Consider the following 22,788-nt stretch of genomic DNA (forward strand, 5'->3'; position numbering starts at 1 on the left):
GGGACGAAATTTTCGCGATACTCGAGGGTTCGTTTTGAGTAACGAACCCCATTGAAGTCAATGGGTGACCCGAGCATTTTTGTATATCGCCGATGCTCGCTAAGGTTTCCATTTGTGAAAATCTGGGCAATTCAAGAAAGTGATGGGAACGACACAGCAACGGATAGGACAGGCGAGGGGCTACATGTTGGGCTGCCTCTCAAGTTCCCAGGTCCCACTATTAAGCCACAATAGTGGCTCCCCCCCCCCCCCTCCCAACAATTTTTACTTCTGAAAAGCCCTCATTAGCAATGCATACCTTAGCTAAGCACCACACTACCTCCAACAAAGCACAATCACTGCCTGCATGACACTCCACTGCCACTTCTCCTGGGTTACATGCTGCCCAACCCCCCAACCCCCCCATCACGACCCAGTGTCCACAGCGCACACCAAAGTGTCCCTGCGCAGCCTTCAGCTGCCCTCATGCCACACCACCCTCATGTCTATTTATAAGTGCGTCTGCCATGAGGAGGAACCGCAGGCACACACTGCAGAGGGTTGGCATGGCTAGGCAGCGACCCTCTTTAAAAGGGGCGGGGCGATAGCCCACAATGCTGTACAGAAGCAATGAGAAATATAATCCTGTGCCAACGCCATCAGGAGCTGCACACGTGGGCATAGCAATGGGGAACCTATGTGCCACACACTATTCATTCTGTCAAGGTGTCTGCATGCCCCAGTCAGACCGCGGTTTTTTATAAATAGACACAGGCAGGTACAACTCCCTATTGTGAAGTCCGTGTGGACCGACAGCATGGGAGGGACCCAGGAAGCCACAGGCGGTACATAAATTAATCACATTGCATTGCCCAGCACAGCTGAGGTAATGTCATGTTTAATGCAGGTGGGCTTCGGCCCACACTGCATGCCCCAGTCAGACTGGGGTTCTTTAGAAGTGGACACATGCAGTTACAACTCCGTGTGGACCGACAGCATGGGTGGCTCCCTGGAACCCACCGGCGGTACATAAATATATCCCATTGCAGTGCCCAGCACAGCTGATGTAACGTCAGCTTTAATGCAGGTGGGCAAAAAATTAATTTGATTACACTGTAGGCGAGGGCCCCAAAAAATTGGTGTACCAACAGTACTAATGTACGTCAGAAAAATTGCCCATGCCCAACCAAGAGGGCAGGTGAAACCCATTAATCGCTTTGGTTAATGTGGCTTAATTTGTAACTAGGCCTGGAGGCAGCCCAGTTAAAATAAAAATTGGTTCAGGTGCAAGTTTCAACGCTTTAATGAGCATTGAAACGTATAAAAAATTTTTACAAAAATTTAATGACTGAGCCTTGTGGGCCTAAGAAAAATTGCCCGTTCGGCGTGATTACGTCAGGTTTCAGGAGGAGGAGGATGAATATTATACACAGATTGATGAAGCTAAAAGGTCCACGTTTTTGATGGTGATAGAGAACAATGCTTCCATCCGCGGGTGCAGCCTACGTATTGTTTAGGTATCGCTGCTGTCCGCTGGTGGAGAAGAGAAGTCTGGGGAAATCCAGGCTTTGTTCATCTTGATGAGTGTAAGCCTGTCGGCACTGTCAGTTGACAGGCGGGTACGCTTATCTGTGATGATTCCCCAGCCGCACTAAACACCCTTCTCTGACAAGACGCTAGCCGCAGGACAAGCAAGCACCTCCAGGGCATACAGCGCGAGTTCAGGCCACGTGTCCAGCTTCAACACCCAGTAGTTGTAGGGGGCAGAGGCGTCACGGAAGACGGTCATGCGATCGGCTACGTACTCCCTCACCATCCTTTTACAGTGCTCCTGCCGACTCAGCCTTGACTGGGGAGTGGTGACACAGTCTTGCTGGGGAGCCAGAAAGCTGTCAAAGGCCTTAGAGAGTGTTCCCCTGCCTGTGCTGTACATGCTGCCTGATCTCCGCGCCTCCCCTGCTACCTGGCCTTCGGAACTGCGCCTTCGGCCACTAGCACTGTCGGATGGGAATTTTACCATCAGTTTGTCTGCCAGGGTCCTGTGGTATAGCATCACTCTCGAACCCCTTTCCTCTTCGGGTATGAGAGTGGAAAGGTTCTCCTTATACCGTGGGTCGAGCAGTGTGTACACCCAGTAATCCGTAGTGGCCAGAATGCATGTAACGCGAGGGTCACGAGAAAGGCATCCTAACATGAAGTCAGCCATGTGTGCCAGGGTACCTGTACGCAACACATGGCTGTCCTCACTAGGAAGATCACTTTCAGGATCCTCCTCCTCCTCCTCAGGCCATACACGCTGAAAGGATGACAGGCAAGCAGCATGGGTACCCTCAGCAGTGTGCCAAGCTGTCTCTTCCCCCTCTTCCTCATCCTCCTCATGCTCCTCCTCCTCAACGTGCTGAGATATAGACAGGAGGGTGCTCTGACTATCCAGCGACATACTGTCTTCCCCCGCCTCTGTTTCCGAGCGCAAAGCGTCTGTCAGTCTGCAGCTAATTATACAGAGTATAGGGGCAGTACTGGTCAGGCAGGGACAGTGGTAGTGTAGAATCCTGTCAACAAGTATCCCAATGGTCTTTCTTAGGGCTACCTCTGACCGTGTGCATTACTGTTGTGGCAGCTGGGAGCAGTTTTGCACTTTTTTTTTACATCTTGGGCTGTGCAGACTATTGTGTTCTCAGCCTGCAGCCAATTATACAGAGTATAGGGGCAGTACTGGTCAGGCAGGGACAGTGGTAGTGTAAAATCCTGTCAACAAGTACCCCAAAAAAGCTCCTCCTTAGGGCTACCTGTGAGCTTGTGCATTACTGTTGTAGTGGCTCACTATTAGCCAGCTAGGCGTTTCTGCAGCCCAGCATATATTTTTTTCGGCCTACAGTGTGCGTTACGTAACCGCTGTGACCCTCCAAGTGCAGGCCAATAATTGCCTAAATTTTTACACTGCTCTGTGCGTCCCGTCAACTTCACGCACAGCGTACATCCACAGCCGCTGATAGAGGGAAAGACATATACACGCTATCTAGGCTGCAGTTTTTTTCAAAAAAATCTGAAAAAAAACAACTCCTCCTTAGGGCTACCTGTGAGCGTGTGCATTACTGTTGTAGTGGCTCACTATTAGCCAGCTAGGCCTTTCTGCAGCCCAGCATATAATTTTTTCGGCCTACAGTGCGCGTTACATAACCGCTGTGACCCTCCAAGTGCAGGCCAATAATTGCCTAATTTTTTACACCGCTCTGTGTGTCCCGTCAACTTCACGCACAGCGTACGCCCACAGCCGCTGATAGCGGAAAAGACATATACACACTATCTAGGCTGTTTGCTTTTTCAAAAACATTTGAAAAAAAGCTCCTTCTTAGGGCTACCTGTGACCGTGTGCATTTTACTGCGTGACCGCTGGGAGTTGTAGTGGCTCACTATTACCCAGCTAGGCCTTTTTGCAGCCTAGCGTATAATATTTTGCGGACTGCAGTTTGCGTAACATAACCGCTGTCAGCCTCCAACTGCACGCCCATCGCGGTGTTCTCCCTTTCTGGCCCGAAAAAAACCCCAAACTGACTAGGACATGGCGTGTGGGCCGCAGCCAACATGTATTTCCTCTCATGCAACCTCAACTATCTGGGCCACTGCAATGGGATTTCTTTCTGTACCGTCTGTGTGTTCCTGCTAGCCACCCATGCTGCGGGTGCACACAGACTTGCCATAGCGGAGTTGTACCTGCCTGGTGCTTTAAAAAAAAACAGAATGTCTAGAGCATGGCATGTGGGCCGCAGCCAACATGTATTTCCTCTCACGTAACGTCAGCTATCCGGGGCACTGCAATGGGATTTCTTTCTGTACCGCCTGTGTGTTCCTGCTAGCCACCCATGCTGCGGGTGCACACAGACTTGCCATAGCGGAGTTGTACCTGTCTGTCCCCAAAACACTGACAGACTTGGGTAAGGTGCAGAGTGCAGATGGTTTACCCCTTGCGTTGTCGATGAGGTATCCGACACCCAAACAGAATGAGTAGTGTTTGGACACATGGAGTCCCCATTGCTATGTCACTCGCAGACCTTGGGCCACACAAGGTGTTTGCTGGGACAGAGGCTGATCCAGGGCCCGCTCACATACTTCCCACACCGAATATTGCTGCATTGTGGAGATGTGTAGAAGTGCTGGGCTGGCAGCTTACTCCCCTTTATGCCCACGTTTGCAGCTCCTGACAGAGGTGGCAAAGGATTGGAATGCAGATGGAACGTCAATCTATTATCAATTCTCAACAGCATTGTGGGCTATCACCCACACTTTCAAAGAGGGTTGCTGCCTGGCCCTGCCAACCCTCTGCAGTGTGTGCCTCTGGTTCCTCCTCATGGCAGACGCACTTATAAATAGACATGAGGGTGGTGTGGCTATGAGGCCAGTATGTGGCATGAGGGCAGCTGAAGGCTGCGTAGCGGCATTTTTGTGTGTGCTGCGGACGCAGGGTCGTACAGGGGGGTTGGGCAGCATGTAACCTAGGAGAAGAGGCAGCGGTGTGTCCCGCAGGCAGTGATTGTGCTTGGTTGGAGGTAGTATGGTGCTTAGCTAAGGTGTGCCTTGCTAATGAGGGTTCGTCCGAAGTAAAAATTGTTAGGGGGGGGGGGCCCACTCTTGCCGCTATTGTGGCTTACTAGTGAGACCTGGGAACCTGAGATGCAGTCCTGCATGTTGCCCCTCGCCTGCCCTATCCGTATCTGTGTCGTTTCCATCACTTTCGTAGGTTTTGCAGATTTGCACAAATGAAAACCTTAGCGAGCATCGGTCATATACAAAATGCTCGAGTCACCCATTGACTTCAATGGGATTCGTTACTCGAAACGAACTCTCGAGCATCGCGGAAAGCTCGACTCGAGCAACTCTACTATTTATCGATCTCATATCTATCTATCTATCTATCTATCTATCTATCTCATATCTATCTAATATCTCTCTCTTATCTCTCTCATATCTTATATCTATATCTCCTATCTATCTCCTATATATCTATCTATCTATCTATCTATATCTATCTATATATCTATCTATCTCTGGTGATATCCCACAGCGGACCCAGCGGTAATAGTGACATCCAACAGCGGCCCCCCGTGTAATAGTGACATCCCACTGCGGCCCCAGCGGTAATAGTGACATCCCACAGAAGCCCCAGCGGTAATAGTGACATCCCAGAGCGGCCCCAGCGGTAATAGTGACATCCCATAGCGGCCTCCCCGTGTAATAGTGACATCCCACAGCACCCCCCTGTGTAATAGTGACATCCCACAGCGGCCCCCCATGTAATAGTGACATCCCACAGCTGCCCCAGCGGTAATAGTGACATCTCACAGCGGCCCTATGGTAATAATGACATGCCCCAGCAGTAATAGTGACATCCCACAGCGGCCCCTCATCTAATAGTGACATCCTACAGCGGCCCCAGCAGTCATAGTGTCATCCCACAGTGGCCCCAGCGTTAATAGTAACATCCCACAGTGGCCCCCCGTGTAATAGTGACATCCCAGAGGAGCCCCAGCGGTAATATTGACATCCCACAGTGCCCCCACGTGTAATAGTGACATCCCATAGTGGCCCCAGCGGTAGTGACACAACTCACAGCAGCCCCAGTGGTAATAGTGACACTCCACAGTGGTAATAGTGACATCCCACAGCCCCCCCCCCCACCCCCCTCGTGTAATAGTGACAGAGGCCCCCTGTGTAATAGTGACATCCCATAGTGGCCCCCCGTGTAATAGTGACTTCCTTCAGCGGCCCCCCATGTAATAGTGACATCCCACAGCAGCCCCCTGTGTAATAGTGACATCCCACAGCGCCCCCCCCCCCCCCCCCGGAGAATAGTGACATTGCTCAGCGGCCCCAGCAGTAATAGTGACATCCCTTAGCGGCCCCCATGTAATAGTGACATCCCACAGCAGCCCCTCGTGTAATAGTGACATCCCACAGTGGCCCCAGCGGTAATAGTGACATTCCACGGTGGCCCCAGCGGTAATAGTGACATCCCACACTGCCCCCCGTGGAAGAGTGCAATTCAACAGCGACCCAAGCAGTAATAGTGACATCCCACAACGGCCCCAGCGGTAATATTGACATCCCACAGCGTCCCCCCGAGTAATAGTGACATCCCACAGCGGCCCCAGCGGTAATAGTGACATCCTTCAGCAGCACCTTGTGTAATAGTGACACCCCATAGCGGCCCCAAGTGTAATAGTGACACTCCCTCCCCTCCCACAATCACAGTTGTGGTGCGCTCTCCTCCTGTGCCTCAGCTTCTGCCACCGCAGCTCCCAGGGTCGTCGCTGTCCTTCGTCCCGGGGCTCCCAGCCTCGCTGCTGTCCTGCATGCCAGGGGCGATAGGCAGGCTCTGCGCTGCCTGTGCCGTCACCGCTCTCAGCCTCGCCTGCCGGGGCTGAGAGCCTCGGGCCCATCGATCTCAGCCTTGCCACAGTCCTCCATCCCCAGCCAATCAGAAGCTGGGGGCGTGAGTCAGTTGATTGACAGGTGTATTATGTCGCCATCCCTTACTTTTGGTGGCGACATAGTACACCAGTACCGAGAAGACGTCGGGGGAGGAGGATCCCGGCTGCACACTAAAATCACAGTGTGTGCCGAAATTAGCGCTGCTAGCAGTGCAGCTGAGTGAATGCCGGCAGGGGAGCCGCAGCTCCTGCCGGTATTCACAAGTGGTGAGCGGCCGATGGCAGCGTGTGCCAGTCGGGAGGGCTCTGCGTGCCGTCTCTGGCACGCGTGCCATAGGTTCGCCACCACTGCCCTAAGACCACTCTTACACGTGCATTAAGAAAACGCAGCTTGAAATCAGGGCATTTTTACCGAAATTTTGAGCGGCGTTTTTGAATGCATAGTACAGCGTGTGAAAGTGATTTTTTTAAAACTCTTTTTTATTATCATTTCCATAATAGCAAAACAAACATAAATCACAGCAGTGTAATATTACTCTTGGTTCATAAAATCTATATCTTGCATTAATAACAAAAACAATGGTTCCAGAATTTCACATATCGTCCATTGTTAGCTGTAAATCTGCTCCTGTTTCTAAGTTGAAATAAAAAAATTAAACAAAAGAAAAAGCAAAAAAGAAGCACATACACAAGAAGCAAACAAATCTTATTAACCACTAAACTTAACAATCGGATAAATATAGGTGGAAAATTACTGATGTATCCTGTATCCTCGTAGTCTCATCTTTATTTAAATTATGGCTGTAATAAATCAAATTTCAAGGTTTTTACATCTCCTTTCTAGGATGTCTCATAACATATTTAGGTGCACCTAACTATGTTACTTTTAATTTCCCCAGGAGGTCTGCATCATCTTAAATATAATACCAGGTTGTGTTACTAAACAGCCTCATACATTCAATGATTTCATTTGGGTCTAGGACCACCAAGAAATCCACCTATTAAGTTTAAACAAAAAACTGAAAAACACGCTAAACTTAGTTCTCACATGTCGCATCTAGCGCAAAGTAGAGAACTGAAAAAGGAAAAAGAAGAAAAATGCGGTCTCTTTTAGGGAAGAATGCCTTGCATATGCCCGACAAGAGAATGCATGAATTGACTTCCCTTACTTCCACTTCGTCGGCAGAGTCAGGAGAAGATTTATCTATCACAACATATGTGCATCAGTAGAGATATCACACCACACCACTTCTTCTTTGCTCCTATTTACAACATAGTAAAAAAAAGAATAATGAAACAAAGTGGGACAAACCCCTTCTCCGTTTAAATCTGTATCAACTCTCCAGAATCTTTAGCTATATATCAATATCAGAAATGCATATCTATAACGAAATTGTGCTTAGAGTCCTGTAACAGTCCGCCTTTCAGATAGAACATTTATTTAAATCGGCATACTCACAACACGTCCCTCAAACTTTAAGTGGGTGATGCCGATGCTGGTAGATGCTTGCGACGTTGCTTCTTTGGCGCCGTGCAAGAAGCTGAGTCGGCTCCCCGCCATTCCATGTTGTCTCGCATCTTCTGGGAGGGAGTATCTTCTGGTCGGCCAGGTGAGGTTCGAGGTGACATCAGTCACAGCTCTCTCTCTGCCCTCTCCGAACCCTGAAATGTAAGGTACGAGCCTTCTGGATGATAAACTTTCAGAATAGTTTTTTTACAATAGAAAGTCGCATTGACAATCGCGTTAACAAAAAACGCAATCGCAAGTGTGTGGGAGCCCTCAGGGTGACTACCCACTACAGTTTTTTTTCACTGCGAAATTCACAGAATCTTTTTTTCTGCAGGGGTCTATGGGACTTGTAATGTTAAAATTGCGATCGCGCAAAATCGCGATTTCACGGTAAACTGAGTTTTTGGTGCATTGCGTTTTTAACATTGGAAAGTTCCATTGACAATCGCGTTAACAAAAAACGTAATCGCAAGTGTGTGGGAGCCCTCATAAATGACATATGTGCAAAAATATGAAATTTTATTTTTCCTTATCTCGATTGCATTAACTCCTGAAAAACAAAACTGTTGGGTCAAAGTACTTATGACACATCTTAGTGAATACATTCAAATGTTTTTGTTTTTTTTAATGGGGTAATTTGTGGGAGTATCTATTATTCTGACACCTATGAGCCTTTGGAATCTTGGCTTGGTGTAGGAAAACAAAATTTTCCTCAAAATTTTAACAATCAATATTAAATTTGTAAATCATTAAAAAAAATAAAGTAAACAGATGAAAATATATTATCTCATCAATAATTTATACAGTATGTTTACACATATTCGACATATTGCATTTTGAAAACGTGAAAAAAAATGTCGCTTTTAATAAATATACACAAATTCTATCGGCCTATTTTTACCACCTAAATGAATTACAACATGTGGCGAAAAAACAGAATCACTTGGATATCCGAAACCTTTACAGAGTTATTCTATGTTAAAGTGACATATGTCAGATTTGTTGCGGCAGTTCTGGGATTGCCGCCTTGCTGGTAGTCCAGTGCTGGTTTTGGAGATGTCTCTACTAGAGATGAGCGAGCACCAAAATGCTCGGGTGCTCGTTATTCGGGACGAACTTTTCGCGATGCTCGAGGGTTCGTTTCGAGTAACGAACCCCATTGAAGTCAATGGGCGACCCGAGCATTTTTGTATTTCGCCGATGCTCGCTAAGGTTTCCTTGTGTGAAAATCTGGGCAATTCAAGAAAGTGATGGGAACGACACAGCAACGGATAGGGCAGGCGAGGGGCTACATGTTGGGCTGCATCTCAAGTTCACAGGTCCCACTATTAAGCCACAATAGCGGCAAGAGTGGGGCCCCCCCCTCCCAAAAACTTTTACTTCTGAAAAGCCCTCATTAGCATGGCATACCTTAGCTAAGCACCACACTACCTCCAACAAAGCACAATCACTGCCTGCATGACACTCCACTGCCACTTCTCCTGGGTTACATGCTGCCCAACCGCCCCCCCCTCCCCCCCACAGCGCACAGCAAAGTGTCCCTGCGCAGCCTTCAGCTGCCCTAATGCCTCACCACCCTCATGTCTATTTAGAAGTGCGTCTGCCATGAGGAGGAACCGCAGGCACACACTGCAGAGGTTGGCACGGCTAGGCAGCGACCCTCTTTAAAAGTGGCGGGGCGATAGCCCACAATGCTGTACAGAAGCAATGAGAAATAGAATCCTGTGCCACCGCCATCAGGAGCTGCACACGTGGGCATAGCAATGGGGAACCTATGTGTCACACACTATTCATTCTGTCAAGGTGTCTCTGCATGCCCCAGTCAGACCGGGCTTTTTAATTCATAGACACAGGCAGGTACAACTCCCTATTGTGAAGTCCCTGTCGACCGACAGCATGGGTGGCTTCCTGGAACCCACCGGCGGTACATAAAAATATCCCATTGCAGTGCCCAACACAGCTGAGGTAGTAATGTCGTGCTTAATGCAGGTGGGCTTCGGCCCACACTGCATGCCCCAGTCTGACTGGGGTTCTTTACAAGTGGAAACAGATGCATTTATAATTCCCTGTGGACCCACAGCAGGGGTGGGTGCCAGGAAGCCACCGGCGGTACATAGAAATATCCCATTGCATTGCCCAACACAGCTGAGGTAGTAATGTCGTGCTTAATGCAGGTGGGCTTCGGCCCACACTGCATGCCCCAGTCAGACTGGGGTTCTTTACAAGTGGACACAGATGCATTTATAATTCCCTGTGGACCCACAGCAGGGGTGGGTGCCAGGAAGCCACCGGCGGTACATAGAAATATCCCATTGCATTGCCCAACACAGCTGAGGTAGTAATGTCGTGCTTAATGCAGGTGGGCTTCGGCCCACACTGCATGCCCCAGTCTGACTGGGGTTCTTTTCAAGTGTACAGATGTAGTAAAAACTCCGTGTGCACCTACAGCATGGGTGGGTGCCAGGAAGCCACCGGCGGTACATAGAAATATCCCATTGCATTGCCCAACACAGCTGAGGCAGTAATGTCGTGCTTAATGCAGGTGGGCTAAAAATTTATTTAATTACACTGTAGGCGAGGGCCCACAAAAATTGCTGTATCAACAGTACTAATGTACCTGAAAAAAATTGGCCATGGCCAACCAAGAGGGCAGGTGAAACCCATTAATCGCTTTGGTTAATGTGGCTTAAGTGGTAACTAGGCCTGGAGGCAGCCCAGTTTAACGAAAAATTGGTTCAAGTTAAAGTTCCAACGCTTTTCAGAGCATTGAAACATCTAAAAATTGTTCAGAAAAATTATTTGAGTGAGCCTTGTGGCCCTAAGAAAAATTGCCCGTTCAGCGTGATAACGTGAGGTTTCAGGAGGAGGAGCAGGAGGAGGAGGAGGAGGAATATTAGACACAGATTGATGAAGCAGAAATGTCCCCGTTTTGGATGGTGAGAGAGAACGTAGCTTCCATCCGCGGGTGCAGCCTACGTATTGCTTACGTATCGCTGCTGTCCGCTGGTGGAGAACAGAAGTCTGGGGAAATCCAGCCTTTGTTCATCTTGATGAGTGTTAGCCTGTCGGCACTGTCGGTTGACAAGCGGCTACGCTTATCTGTGATGATTCCCCCAGCCGCACTAAACACCCTCTCCGACAAGACGCTAGCCGCAGGACAAGCAAGCACCTCCAGGGCATACAGCGCTAGTTCAGGCCACGTGTCCAGCTTCGACACCCAGTAGTTGTAGGGGGCAGAGGCGTCACCAAGGATGGTCGTGCGATCGGCTACGTACTCCCTCACCATCCTTTTACAGTGCTCCCGCCGACTCATCCTTGACTGGGGAGCGGTGACACAGTCTTGGTGGGGAGCCATAAAGCTGGCCAGGCCCTTAAAGACTGTTGCACTGCCTGGGATGTACATGCTGCTCGATCTCCGCACCTCCCCTGCTACCTTGCCCTCGGTACTGCGCCTTCTGCCACTAGCGCTCTCGGCTGGGAATTTTACCATCAGCTTGTCCGCAAGGGTCCTGTGGTATAGCAACACTCTCGAACCCCTTTCCTCTTCGGGAATCAGAGTGGGCAGGTTCTCCTTATACCGTGGATCGAGCAGTGTGTACACCCAGTAATCCGTCGTGGCCAGAATGCGTGCAACGCGAGGGTCACGAGAAAGGCATCCTAACATGAAGTCAGCCATGTGTGCCAGGGTACCTGTACGCAACACATGGCTGTCTTCACTAGGAAGATCACTTTCAGGATCCTCCTCCTCCTCCTCCTCCTCCTCCTCCTCCTCCTCAGGCCATACACGCTGAAAGGATGACAGGCAATCAGCCGGTGTACCGTCAGCAGCGGGCCAAGCTGTCTCTTCCCCCTCCTCCTCATCCTCCTCATGCTCCTCCTCCTCCTCCTGTACGCGCTGAGAAATAGACAGGAGGGTGCCCTGACTATCCAGCGGCATACTGTCTTCCCCCGCCCCCGTTTCCGAGCGCAAAGCAGCTGCCTTTATGGTTTGCAGGGAATTTCTCAAGATGCATAGCAGAGGAATGGTGACGCTAATGATTGTAGCATCGCCGCTCACCACCTGGGTAGACTCCTCAAAATTACCAAGGACATGGCAGATGTCTGCCAACCAGGCCCACTCTTCTGAAAGGAATTGAGGAGGCTGACTCCCACTGCGCCGCCCATGTTGGAGTTGGTATTCGACTATAGCTCTACGCTGTTCATAGAGCCTGGCCAACATGTGGAGCGTAGAGTTCCACCGTGTGGGCACGTCGCACAGCAGTCGGTGCACTGGCAGCTTAAAGTGATGTTGCAGGGTGGCAGCGTCCGTGTGGGACTTGCGGAAATGTGCGCAGAGCCGGCGCGCCTTTACGAGCAGGTCTGACAAGCATGGGTAGCTTTTCAGAAAGCGCTGAACCACCAAATTAAAGACGTGGGCCAGGCATGGCACGTGCGTGAGGCTGCCGAGCTGCAGAGCCGCCACCAGGTTACGGCCGTTGTCACACACGACCATGCCCGGTTGGAGGCTCAGCGGCGCAAGCCAGCGGTCGGTCTGCTGTGTCAGACCCTGCAGCAGTTCGTGGGCCGTGTGCCTCTTATCGCCTAAGCTGCGTAGTTTCAGCACGGCCTGCTGACGCTTGCCCACCGCTGTGCTGCCACACCGCGCGACACCGACTGCTGGCGACATGCTGCTGCTAACACATCTTGATTGCGAGACAGAGGAGGAGGAGGAGGAGGAGGGTGCTTTAGTGCAGGAAGCATACACCTCCGCAGATACCACCACCGAGCTGGGGCCCGCAATTCTGGGGGTGGGTAGGACGTGAGCGGTCCCAGGCTCTGACTCTGTCCCAGCCTCCACTAAATTCACCCAATGTGCCGTCAGGGAGATGTAGTGGCCCTGCCCGCCTGTGCTTGTCCACGTGTCCGTAGTTAAGTGGACCTTGCCACTAACCGCATTGGTGAGGGCGCGTACAATGTTGCGGGAGACGTGGTCGTGCAGGGCTGGGACGACACAACGGGGAAAGTAGTGGCGACTGGGAACTGAGTAGCGCGGGGCCGCCGCCGCCATCATAGCTTTGAAGGATTCCGTTTCCACAACCCTATACGGCAGCATCTCAAGGCTGATAAATTTGGCTATGTGGACGGTTAACGATTGAGCGTGCGGGTGCGTAGTGGCGTACTTCCGCTTGCGCTCCAACACTTGCGCTAGCTACGGCTGGACTGTGCGGTGCGAGACATTGGTGGATGGGGCCGAGGTCAGCGGAGGTGAGGCTGTGGGTGCAGGCCATGAGACGGTTGTGCCTGTGTCCTGAGAGGGAGGTTGGATCTCAGTGGCAGGTTGGGGCACAGGGGGAGAGGCAGCGGTGCAAACCGGAGGCGGTGAACGGCCTTCGTCCCACCTTGTGGGGTGCTTGGCCATCATATGTCTGCGCATGCTGGTGGTGGTGAGGCTGTTGGTGGTGTCTCCCCGGCTGATCTTGGCGCGACAAAGGTTGCACACCACTGTTCGTCGGTCGTCAGGCGTCTCTGTGAAAAACTGCCAGACCTTAGAGCACCTTGGCCTCTGCAGGGTGGCATGGCGCGAGGGTGTGCTTTGGGAAACACTTGGTGGATTATTCGGTCTGGCCCTGCCTCTACCCCTGGCCACCGCACTGCCTCTTGCAACCTGCCCTGCTGATGCCCTTGCCTCCCCCTCTGAAGACCTGTCCTGAGTAGGCGTTGCACACCAGGTGGGGTCAGTCACCTCATCGTCCTGCTGCTCTTCCTCCGAATCCTCTGTGCGCTGCTCCCTTGGACTTACTGCCCTTTCTACTACCTCACTGCAAGACAACTGTGTCTCATCGTCATCGTCCTCCTCACCCACAGAAAGTTCTTGAGACAGTTGGCGGAAGTCCCCAGCCTCTTCCCCCGGACCCCGGGAACTTTCGAATGGTTGGGCATCAGTGACGATAAACTCCTCTGGTGGGAGAGGAACCGCTGCTGCCCAATCTAAGCAGGGGCCCGAGAACAGTTTCTGGGAGTGTTCCCGCTCCTGAGCAGGTGTCATTGTAGTGGAGTGAGGAGGCTGGGAGGAAGGAGGAGCAGCAGACAGAGAATTCGGATTTGCAGCACTGGACGGCGCAGAACTGTGGGTGGATGATAGCTTGCTCGAAGCACTTTCTGCCATCCAGGACAGGACCTCCTCACACTGCTCATTTTCTAATAACCGTCTCCCGCGTGGACCCATTAATTGGGCGATGAATGTGGGGACGCCAGAAACGTGCCTCTCTCCTAATCGCGCAGCAGTCAGCTGCGACACACCTGGATCAGGAGCTCGGCCTGTGCCCACACCCTGACTTGGCCCTCCGCGTCCTCGGCCGCGTCCACGTCCTCTAGGCCTACCCCTACCCCTCAGCATGCTGTATTACCAGTGATTTGATTTCACAGGCAGCTAATAAATTGGTGCAAGACTGCAGGCTAAATATAATTTTTTCCCTTTTTTGAAAACGAAAGGCCCCACTGCCTCTAGTGAATGTATAATCTAAGTTTAATAACTGTGCTGTTTTCCTGCTAATGTGTCACAGAACGTGAGGGTAGCAGAGTTATTAACTCTGGCAGAGCAGGTATTTTTTTTCCCAATTAAGGAAAGCAAATGGCGAAGCCAGCAGTAAACCATAGCTGGGTGCGTCTGATTTTTAAAGGTTGCACACGCAGCCGACACGTGTCCACCGCCCTTAGGACGGACAGAGGCAGGACAAATAGAATTATTTTCAGTTTTTTTCCACCAAAAGGCAGCACTGCGTATATTCAATGAACATGAGAAGTTTAATAACTGTGCTGTGTCCCTGCTAATGTGTCACAGAACGTGAGGGTAGCAGAGTTATTAACTGTGGCAGAGCAGGTATTTTTTTTCCCAATTAAGGAAAGCAAATGGCGAAGCCAGCAGTAAACCGTAGCTGGGTGCGTCTGATTTTTAAAGGTTGCACACGCAGCCGACACGTGTCCACCGCCCTTAGGACGGACAGTGGCAGGACAAATAGAATTATTTTCAGTTTTTTTCCACCAAAAGGCAGCACTGCGTATATTCAATGAACATGAGAAGTTTAATAACTGTGCTGTGTCCCTGCTAATGTGTCACAGAACGTGAGGGTAGCAGAGTTATTAACTGTGGCAGAGCAGGTATTTTTTTTCCCAATTAAGGAAAGCAAATGGCGAAGCCAGCAGTAAACCGTAGCTGGGTGCATCTGATTTTTAAAGGTTGCACACGCAGCCGACACGTGTCCACCGCCCTTAGGACGGACAGAGGCAGGACAAATAGAAATATTTTCCGTTTTTTTCCACCAAAAGGCAGCACTGCGTATATTCAATGAATAATAACTGTGTTGTGGCCCTGCCTACACAATTCTTTCCCTGCAGTATCAATGGAGGGTGCAATGCTCTGCAGAGGCGATTTTGAGAAGTAAAAAAAAATGCAGCACAGCTAACAGCAGCCAGCACAGTACTGCACACGGTTAAATATGGCCCTAGAAAGGACCGTTGAGGTTCTTGAAGGCTACACTCACTCCTAACACTCTCCCTGCCTATGCAGCACTTCTGTCCCTAATGCCGGGTGCAACGCTCTGCAGAGGCGATTTTGAGAAAAAAAAAATTGCCACTGCTAACAGCAGCCAACACACAGCTATCAGTGGCCCTAATAAGGACCTTTGGGGGGTCTTGAAGCCTACACTAACTACCAATTCTTTCCCTACAGCAGCTCCGGTACAAACAGCACTGTCCCTCATCTAACTCACACGGCATCTGAGGCGAGCCGCGGGAGGGGCCGACTTTTATATTCGGCGGACACCTGATCTTCCCAGCCACTCACTGCAGGGGGGTGGTATAGGGCTTGAACGTCACAGGGGGAAGTTGTAATGCCTTCCCTGTCTTTCAATTGGCCAGAAAAGCACGCTAACGTCTCAGGGAAGGAAGTGAAAGTAACCCGAACACCGCATGGTGTTCGTTACGAATAACGAACATCACGAACACCCTAATATTCGCACGAATATCAAGCTCGGAAGAACACGTTCGCTCATCTCTAGTTGTGAGGCCATTTCATTCTTTCTCCAACAACGGTAAAATTATTATAGAGAGCATCGTTCCTTTATCATTGATTCTGTCCGTTTTGTTTTAGGACACAACTTCTTCATTTTTGGTAGAAAAATCTACCATCAGCTCAGGGGGACGGCCATGGGGGACTCATGCTCTCCCACTTATGTGAACCTCTTCTTGGTATGGTGGAAGGAGAAGTTTGTGTTCATAGACAGTTGTAAAGGATGGACTGATTACATGCTTTTATGGCTCTGTTACATCCATGACATCTTTATTCTATGGACAAGTTCAGTTGACCACTTCTTTGATTTTGTTGGGTATTTCAATCAGAGTACTCTGGGGCTACACCTCACGGCTGACATTCAAGACCTCAGTCTTTCCTTTTTGAATTTATCCATAAACAAGGGAATAGATGGTAGACTGGTTACTATGGCATACAGAAAACCTACAGCCACCAATAATTTTTTTTAATTGGCATAGTTTCCATCCAGCCCCTCTCAAGAAAGGTATCCCCAAAGGTTAAATTTTTTGGGTTGAGACATAGTTGCTCAATTGATAGTGACGTCGACAGAGAGGCACTTACCCTTAGAAATCGCTTTTTGGAAAGGGGTTACCCTAGTAAAATCATTAAGAAGGGGTATAGGTTTGCAGATGATCAGGACAGAAGCGGTTTGTTGGTACCTTGGGTCCATCTTCGGGACAAAGACATCAATAGAGTCATTGGCACCTATGATACTCAATCAAAAGATGTCTATAAGTTCCTGAACAAATGCTAGAGTCTCCTGCATCTGGATTAGGATCTGTCGGGGTACTACATGCATATCCCTCTATCACATATCAAAGAGGTAGGTACCTCAAAGATAGGCTAGTACACAGCCATCTTGATACTATAACTGCCTCTGAGTTGGCTTGGGCAAGAAAATCTGAAGGGCATGTTACCATGTTTCAAATGTCTTCTTATATCTTAAGAGATTAATTATTGGTGGTTAGCAGTGTTTACTGAGCATATATCCTCACCTGTATCTAAATGTGTCATCTGTATTTGCATCTGGGTCGCGATTCCTTTTTGCCTCCAGTCTTTGATCACCACAGCTATTGAGCAATAGACTTAGCGCTAGCCCTGTGTGCAATATTGGATGCCCACAGCTAGTTAGTTAGTATTCTCTAAGTTTGCCATGGTGATGCGTCTTCCTTCTTTTCCTGTTGGTCATGCAGTTCACATGAAGGAGACTTATGCAAACATGACAGCCCTCCTCGACACAATCAAATATGTTGTACACAAGTGGAAAATCTGTGGCGATTTAAAAGTCATTGCTGTACTCTTGCAAATGGGGGTACACTAAATACTGTTGCTTTTTATGTATGTGGGACAGTAGAGATAGGAAATTACATTACATTCAAGTGGACTGGCCTGCAAGAAATCTTGACTCTACCAAGAAAAATGTCGTTGCCGAGCCTCTCGTGGACCCAAAAGATGTTCTTCTTCCATCCCTTCATATAAAGCTGGCTTTAGAGAAAAATTTTGGCAAAGGTATGAACCAAGAAGGACAGGCATTTAAGTACTTAAGAGACAAATTTCCTAGATTGAGTGATGCAAAGGTTAAGTAAGGTGTTGCGTCCAACCGGACAGACAACCTCAAAAACAAACGAAAAGGCACAACTGTGCAAACGAAACATAAAACTACGGGAAACCCTCTCCCTATAACCCCCTAACCTGGGAGGGGACCCTGCCTACTCGGCGGGCCGATCTCTCCAATAGGTGCGGACCTGCACTCGTGCCTGGGCCACTGACAAGTCCCTATCAGGGAGCCCTAGAACAAAAGAAAGGGAAACAGAAAATCAAACAAAGCAGAACTAGGAACTTAGCTAGCACAGAGGAGCTTCAGCCAGGATGTGTTCCTCAGCAGCTGTCCAGCGGCAACTGAAGCATTGACCAGCACAGGGGTCAATACTAGCACTGCTTAAATAGGAGCAGAGCTACTCAGCACCAGGTGATGACTGACATTACTCTTGAAACCACCACACCCTTCAGCTCCAGGAGAGGTAGGAATACTGCTAAACCCTGGTCTGGCCTGAAAGCAAAGTGGGAACCTCAGAACGGCTGCAACAGAAGATATTTTTGTTAAGCCACAAATTTGACAAATTGTAAAATATTTTGCATTTGCCAAGTTTTGGAGGGAAAAGAAAAGGAAGCTTGGCAAGCCTTAAAGGGAGTTATTCATGGATTCTTAGGCAACAAAAGAGATGATAACTACACTCAGTTGGTAACAGTACTCCTGGGAAAATACAATCAACTCGGATGCAACATGTCCCTTAAAATCCATTTTCTACACTCCCACCTTGACTTTTTCCCTCCTAGTTGTGGAGCTGTCAGTGATGAACCCGGAGAAAGATTCCACCAGGATAATTCTGTAATGGAACAAAGCTTTCAGAGCCATTGGAATGAAGCAATGTTTGCGGACTATTGCTGGTCTGTGTGTAGGGATGCTCCGGAACTCACTTACAAGAGGCAAGCCAATAGAAAAACGATCTCATGATGTCACCACATGATTCTCTTCACACTGAACCATCTGCCAGGAATTCTTCCATTACTTTAGAACTCCTAGACTGTAACTATCATTGAAAAAAATTTCAAATGCACTTTCAATGTTGTTAGCATATGTAATTAAAATGTATCATTTTTAGAGATGAGCGAACGTACTCGTTTCGAGTAATTACTCGATCGAGCACTGCAATTTTCGAGTACTTCACTACTCGGGTGAAAAGATTCGGGGGTCGTCGGGGGGCAGGGGGTGGCGTGGTGGAGCGGGAGGTAGCAGCGGGGAACAGGGGGGAGCTCTCTCTCTCTCCCCCTCCCCCCACTTCCCACCCACGGCGCCCCCCGAATCTTTTCACACGAGTAGTGAAGTACTCGAAAATCGCGGTGCTCGATTGCAAAATCGGCCTTACCGAGTACATTCGCTCATCTCTAATCATTTTCTCTTAACCCGTTAAAATAACATACTTCCACCTATTGTATATCACAGAACTAGAGCTAATAACAATTTTTCTTTGTCGTATTTGTTTTTCTCACCCCCAAATTAGTAAGATTTGACTCATGAAGTTAAGGAAACATTCCAAAATATTTTTTTTTGTTGGCTAGTGTTATCGCTCAAAAGATGGCTTTTGAGCGAATTTTGAGCGATAATCGATGTGTCTAAATGGGCCTTAACATTATCTGTTTGAACTGAACCAAAAAAGAATCAAAATAACATTATGTGCTTGTACTATCTAAGACATATGACGAAGTGATTACTGGACTGAGCCGTCTATATTAAACCTAACTCATTCCAGAATACATTTCTTTATTTCTTAACTTAAGGATTTCCTATAGGAAGTAATACAGATGACCATAATGATCATGGTGAGCTCTCTGCCATCAGAGTTCCCCCACGATCTATGGATAAATCATTATCAGTCTGAAGCTATAAAAAGGTGTCTGAAGTCGTATCTATTACTATACACCACTCAAATGTCATTTTTTCATAATAGGGAGTAAGTGGATGCTGGGTGTTTTTTTGTCCTGTTAGGACTTATACCCTGTCTTCTGAACCCTACCCTACTATTCCGGGTCTCTCTATCTTAGGGCACCCACCCACTGGCGATTTTGTTTCCCTGCGAAATTCGCAGCATTTTTTTCTCTGCAGGGGTCTATGGGACTTGTAATGTTAAAATCGCGATCGCGCAAAATCGCGATTTCGCGGTAAATTGCGATTTTAACATTACAAGTCCCATAGACCCCTGCAGAGAAAAAAATGCTGCGAATTTCGCAGGGAAAAAAATCGCCAGTGGGTGGGCGCCCTAAGGGCGCCCACCCACTGGCGTTTGCGATTTTCGTGCGTGAAAAACGCCGCGTCTTCGCGGTGTTTTTCCCGCGTTTTTCGCCGCGTTTTTTGCCGCGTTTTCGCGGCTTTTCCATTAATTTCCATTGACTTTCATGGGTGCATTAGGAGAAAAATAAGGACACATATGCAACTGACAGTTCCTATGTTAAAAAACGCAACGCAACGCAAAACGCCAGTGGACAGGCGTACATTCAATTCTAATTGCTCTGCAGAAAAAACGCAAAACGCAAAGAAAAAAAAATCGCCAGTGGGTGGGCGCCCTTAGACCCGAGATTTTAAATTTGGTGCATTCCTCATATAAACTCCTATCGATTGAATATATGTTTCAAGATACAGTAAGCCCTGTATGTACCTATAAGGCAATTAACTTTGTATTCTCTTATATTAATAAGAGGACATTCACAAGGGTGGTGAGATTAGTTTTATTTTATATTCACACGTGTGAAGCTCAGATATAGTTTTTAACTTATATTTATTAATAGTTACATCTTGGAGAATCAATTCAGTGAAAATGAATTAACAACTACATAAACTGCATCATAATGTATGCAATGCATTTAGAAAGTCATCAGACCCTTTGACCTTTTTTACATTTTATGTTATGGCCTTTTGCAAATTTACAAAAAATATTTCAAGTTTTCTCCATCATTCTGCACTCAATACCCCGTAATCAGAAGGTGAAAACAGTATGCTACAAATCTTTACAATTTTTTTAAAGATGAAAAACTAACCTTTTTTCATTGACATAAGTATTCAGGCCCTGCACTCAATACTTTGTCATTATAGTGTATTAAGAGCAGAATAATGGGGCAAAACATTTTTTATTATTTGCGTGAGGCCACAACATAAGAAAATGTAAAAAAAACGTGAAAGGGTCTGAAGACTTTTTGAATGCATTGTAGATCTGGTTTGCTCATTCAAATAGCTGTTTTTGTTTTTTTATAGGAGGCTGATGAATTTTTACATATTGGGAATTGGAAATTTATGATTCTACACAATACTGGCATTGGAATGAACTTGTCCAAATACACAACAGTTGAAGAATTCATTCTTCTTGGACTAGCCAGCCAGAAGAATATTCAGATAGTGCTATTTCCTGTATTTTTATCTTGTTACATTATATCACTAACTGGTAACATAATCATTATTATTCTCAGTAGAATAAGCTCCCGGCTTCACACCCCTATGTATTTCTTCTTGAGCAATCTGTCATTTTTGGACATCTGGTACACATCAAGTATTGTCCCAAATATGCTCATTAACTTTTTGTCAATGAGAAAAAGCATATCTTTTAATGGTTGTGTCACTCAGATGTTCATCCATCTCTTGCTAGGAGGGGTGGAGTGCTACATATTGTTATCAATGGCCTACGACCGGTATGTGGCTATATGTAGTCCATTACACTACACTACTATTATGCATCCCATCTTGTGCATTATGATGGCAACTGGTGCCTGGGTTGCAGGCTTAATAAACACTACTGTACACACAGTCCTTGCATTGCAGTTGCCCTTTTGTGGTCCAAATGTAATAAATCACTTTTTCTGTGAGATCCCATCAGTCCTGGAGCTAGCCTGTGCGGATACCTCTCTTAATAAGACTGTTATTTTCTTCTTTGCTATAGTGATGGTGATGGGTCCATTCTTCCTCATCCTCATTACATATGGTTATATCATTTCCAGCATACTGAAGATCAGCACAACTGTGGGGCAGAGGAAGGCCTTCTCCACCTGTGCTTCACACATTATAGTTGTATCCCTCTTTTATGGAGCCGGTGTTTTCATGTATATGAGACCTGGATCGGCCCATGTAAAGAGCCAAGACAAAATGGCTACTTTGTTCTATAGTGTTATAACCCCAATGCTGAATCCTTTGATATACACTTTGAGGAACAAAGATGTTATGGGAGCATTTGTGGACATCAGAAGGAAAACATTTGTATCTGGCAAATGATATAAACATTGATTCTTCAAACAAAGTATCTTTGTACTGAAGCCTTTTCTAATATATTCTTCTCAAGATACGTTGTTTAAGGCAATATAATATTAATATGGGTGAATATGGGTCTATGGCTACATTCAGTGTGTTGCGTCCTCCGGATGTGCAACCACAACAACACAAATAAAAGGCACAACTGTGCAAAGGAAACATAAACTAAGGGGGAATACTCTCCCTATAGTCCCCTAACCCGGGAGGGGGCCCTGCCTACTCGGCGGACCGATCGCTCTGACAAGTGCGAGCCCGCACGCGTGCCTAGGCCACTGACTTGTCCCTATCAGGGAGCCCTAGCACAAAAGAAAGGCGAAACAGAAAACCCAAAACAGAAAAGCACTTAGCTAGTATGGAGAGCTTCAGCCAAGGTGTGTTCCTCCGTCGCTGTCCAAAGGCAACTGAAGTATTGACCAGCACAGGAGATCATGCTGGCACTGTTTAAGTAGGAGCCAAGCTACTCAGCACCAGGTGCTGACTGACGTTACTCCTGCAACTATCACGCCCCTCAGCTCCAGGAGAAGCAAGGGCACACCCAAAACCTGGTCTGGCCTGCAAGCCCGGTGCAGGCCTCAGAATGGCTGCAACAGTACCTCCCCTTCTACAAGGGGCCCCAGGACCCTTAGGACCAGAACGACCAGGGTGTGAGCTATGAAAATTTTTTACCAGCCGATCTTCATGAACATCCGCTGCGGAACCCATGAGCTCTGTTCTGGGCCATAACCACGCCAGTGCACCAGGTACTGCAGGGAATTCCTGACTAGACGGGAGTCCAGAATGCGGCTGATTACAAATTGCTCCTCCCCATCCACTAGCGCAGGGGCCAGGGGTGGTGAGTCATTCCCAGAATCGATGAATCTTTTGAGCAGAAATTTATTGAACACGTTGATTTTCATCGTGCTGGGAATTTCTAACTGGAAGGCCACCGCGTTAATCTTTTCAATTATTTTAA

At 48.0% G+C, this 22,788-nt stretch overlaps 1 protein-coding gene across 1 annotated transcript; it reads left to right on the forward strand.

Moving 5' to 3' along the window:
• Positions 1-20,858: 20,858 nt before the first annotated feature.
• On the forward strand, positions 20,859-21,800 carry LOC136610114 (putative olfactory receptor 2B8). The gene has a single exon (XM_066589376.1). It carries the CDS (start codon positions 20,859-20,861, stop codon positions 21,798-21,800), a length of 942 nt encoding a protein of 313 aa, XP_066445473.1.
• Positions 21,801-22,788: the final 988 nt, after the last annotated feature.

Source organism: Eleutherodactylus coqui, chromosome 2 (assembly GCF_035609145.1).
Source record: "Eleutherodactylus coqui strain aEleCoq1 chromosome 2, aEleCoq1.hap1, whole genome shotgun sequence".
NCBI lineage: Eukaryota > Metazoa > Chordata > Amphibia > Anura > Eleutherodactylidae > Eleutherodactylus > Eleutherodactylus coqui.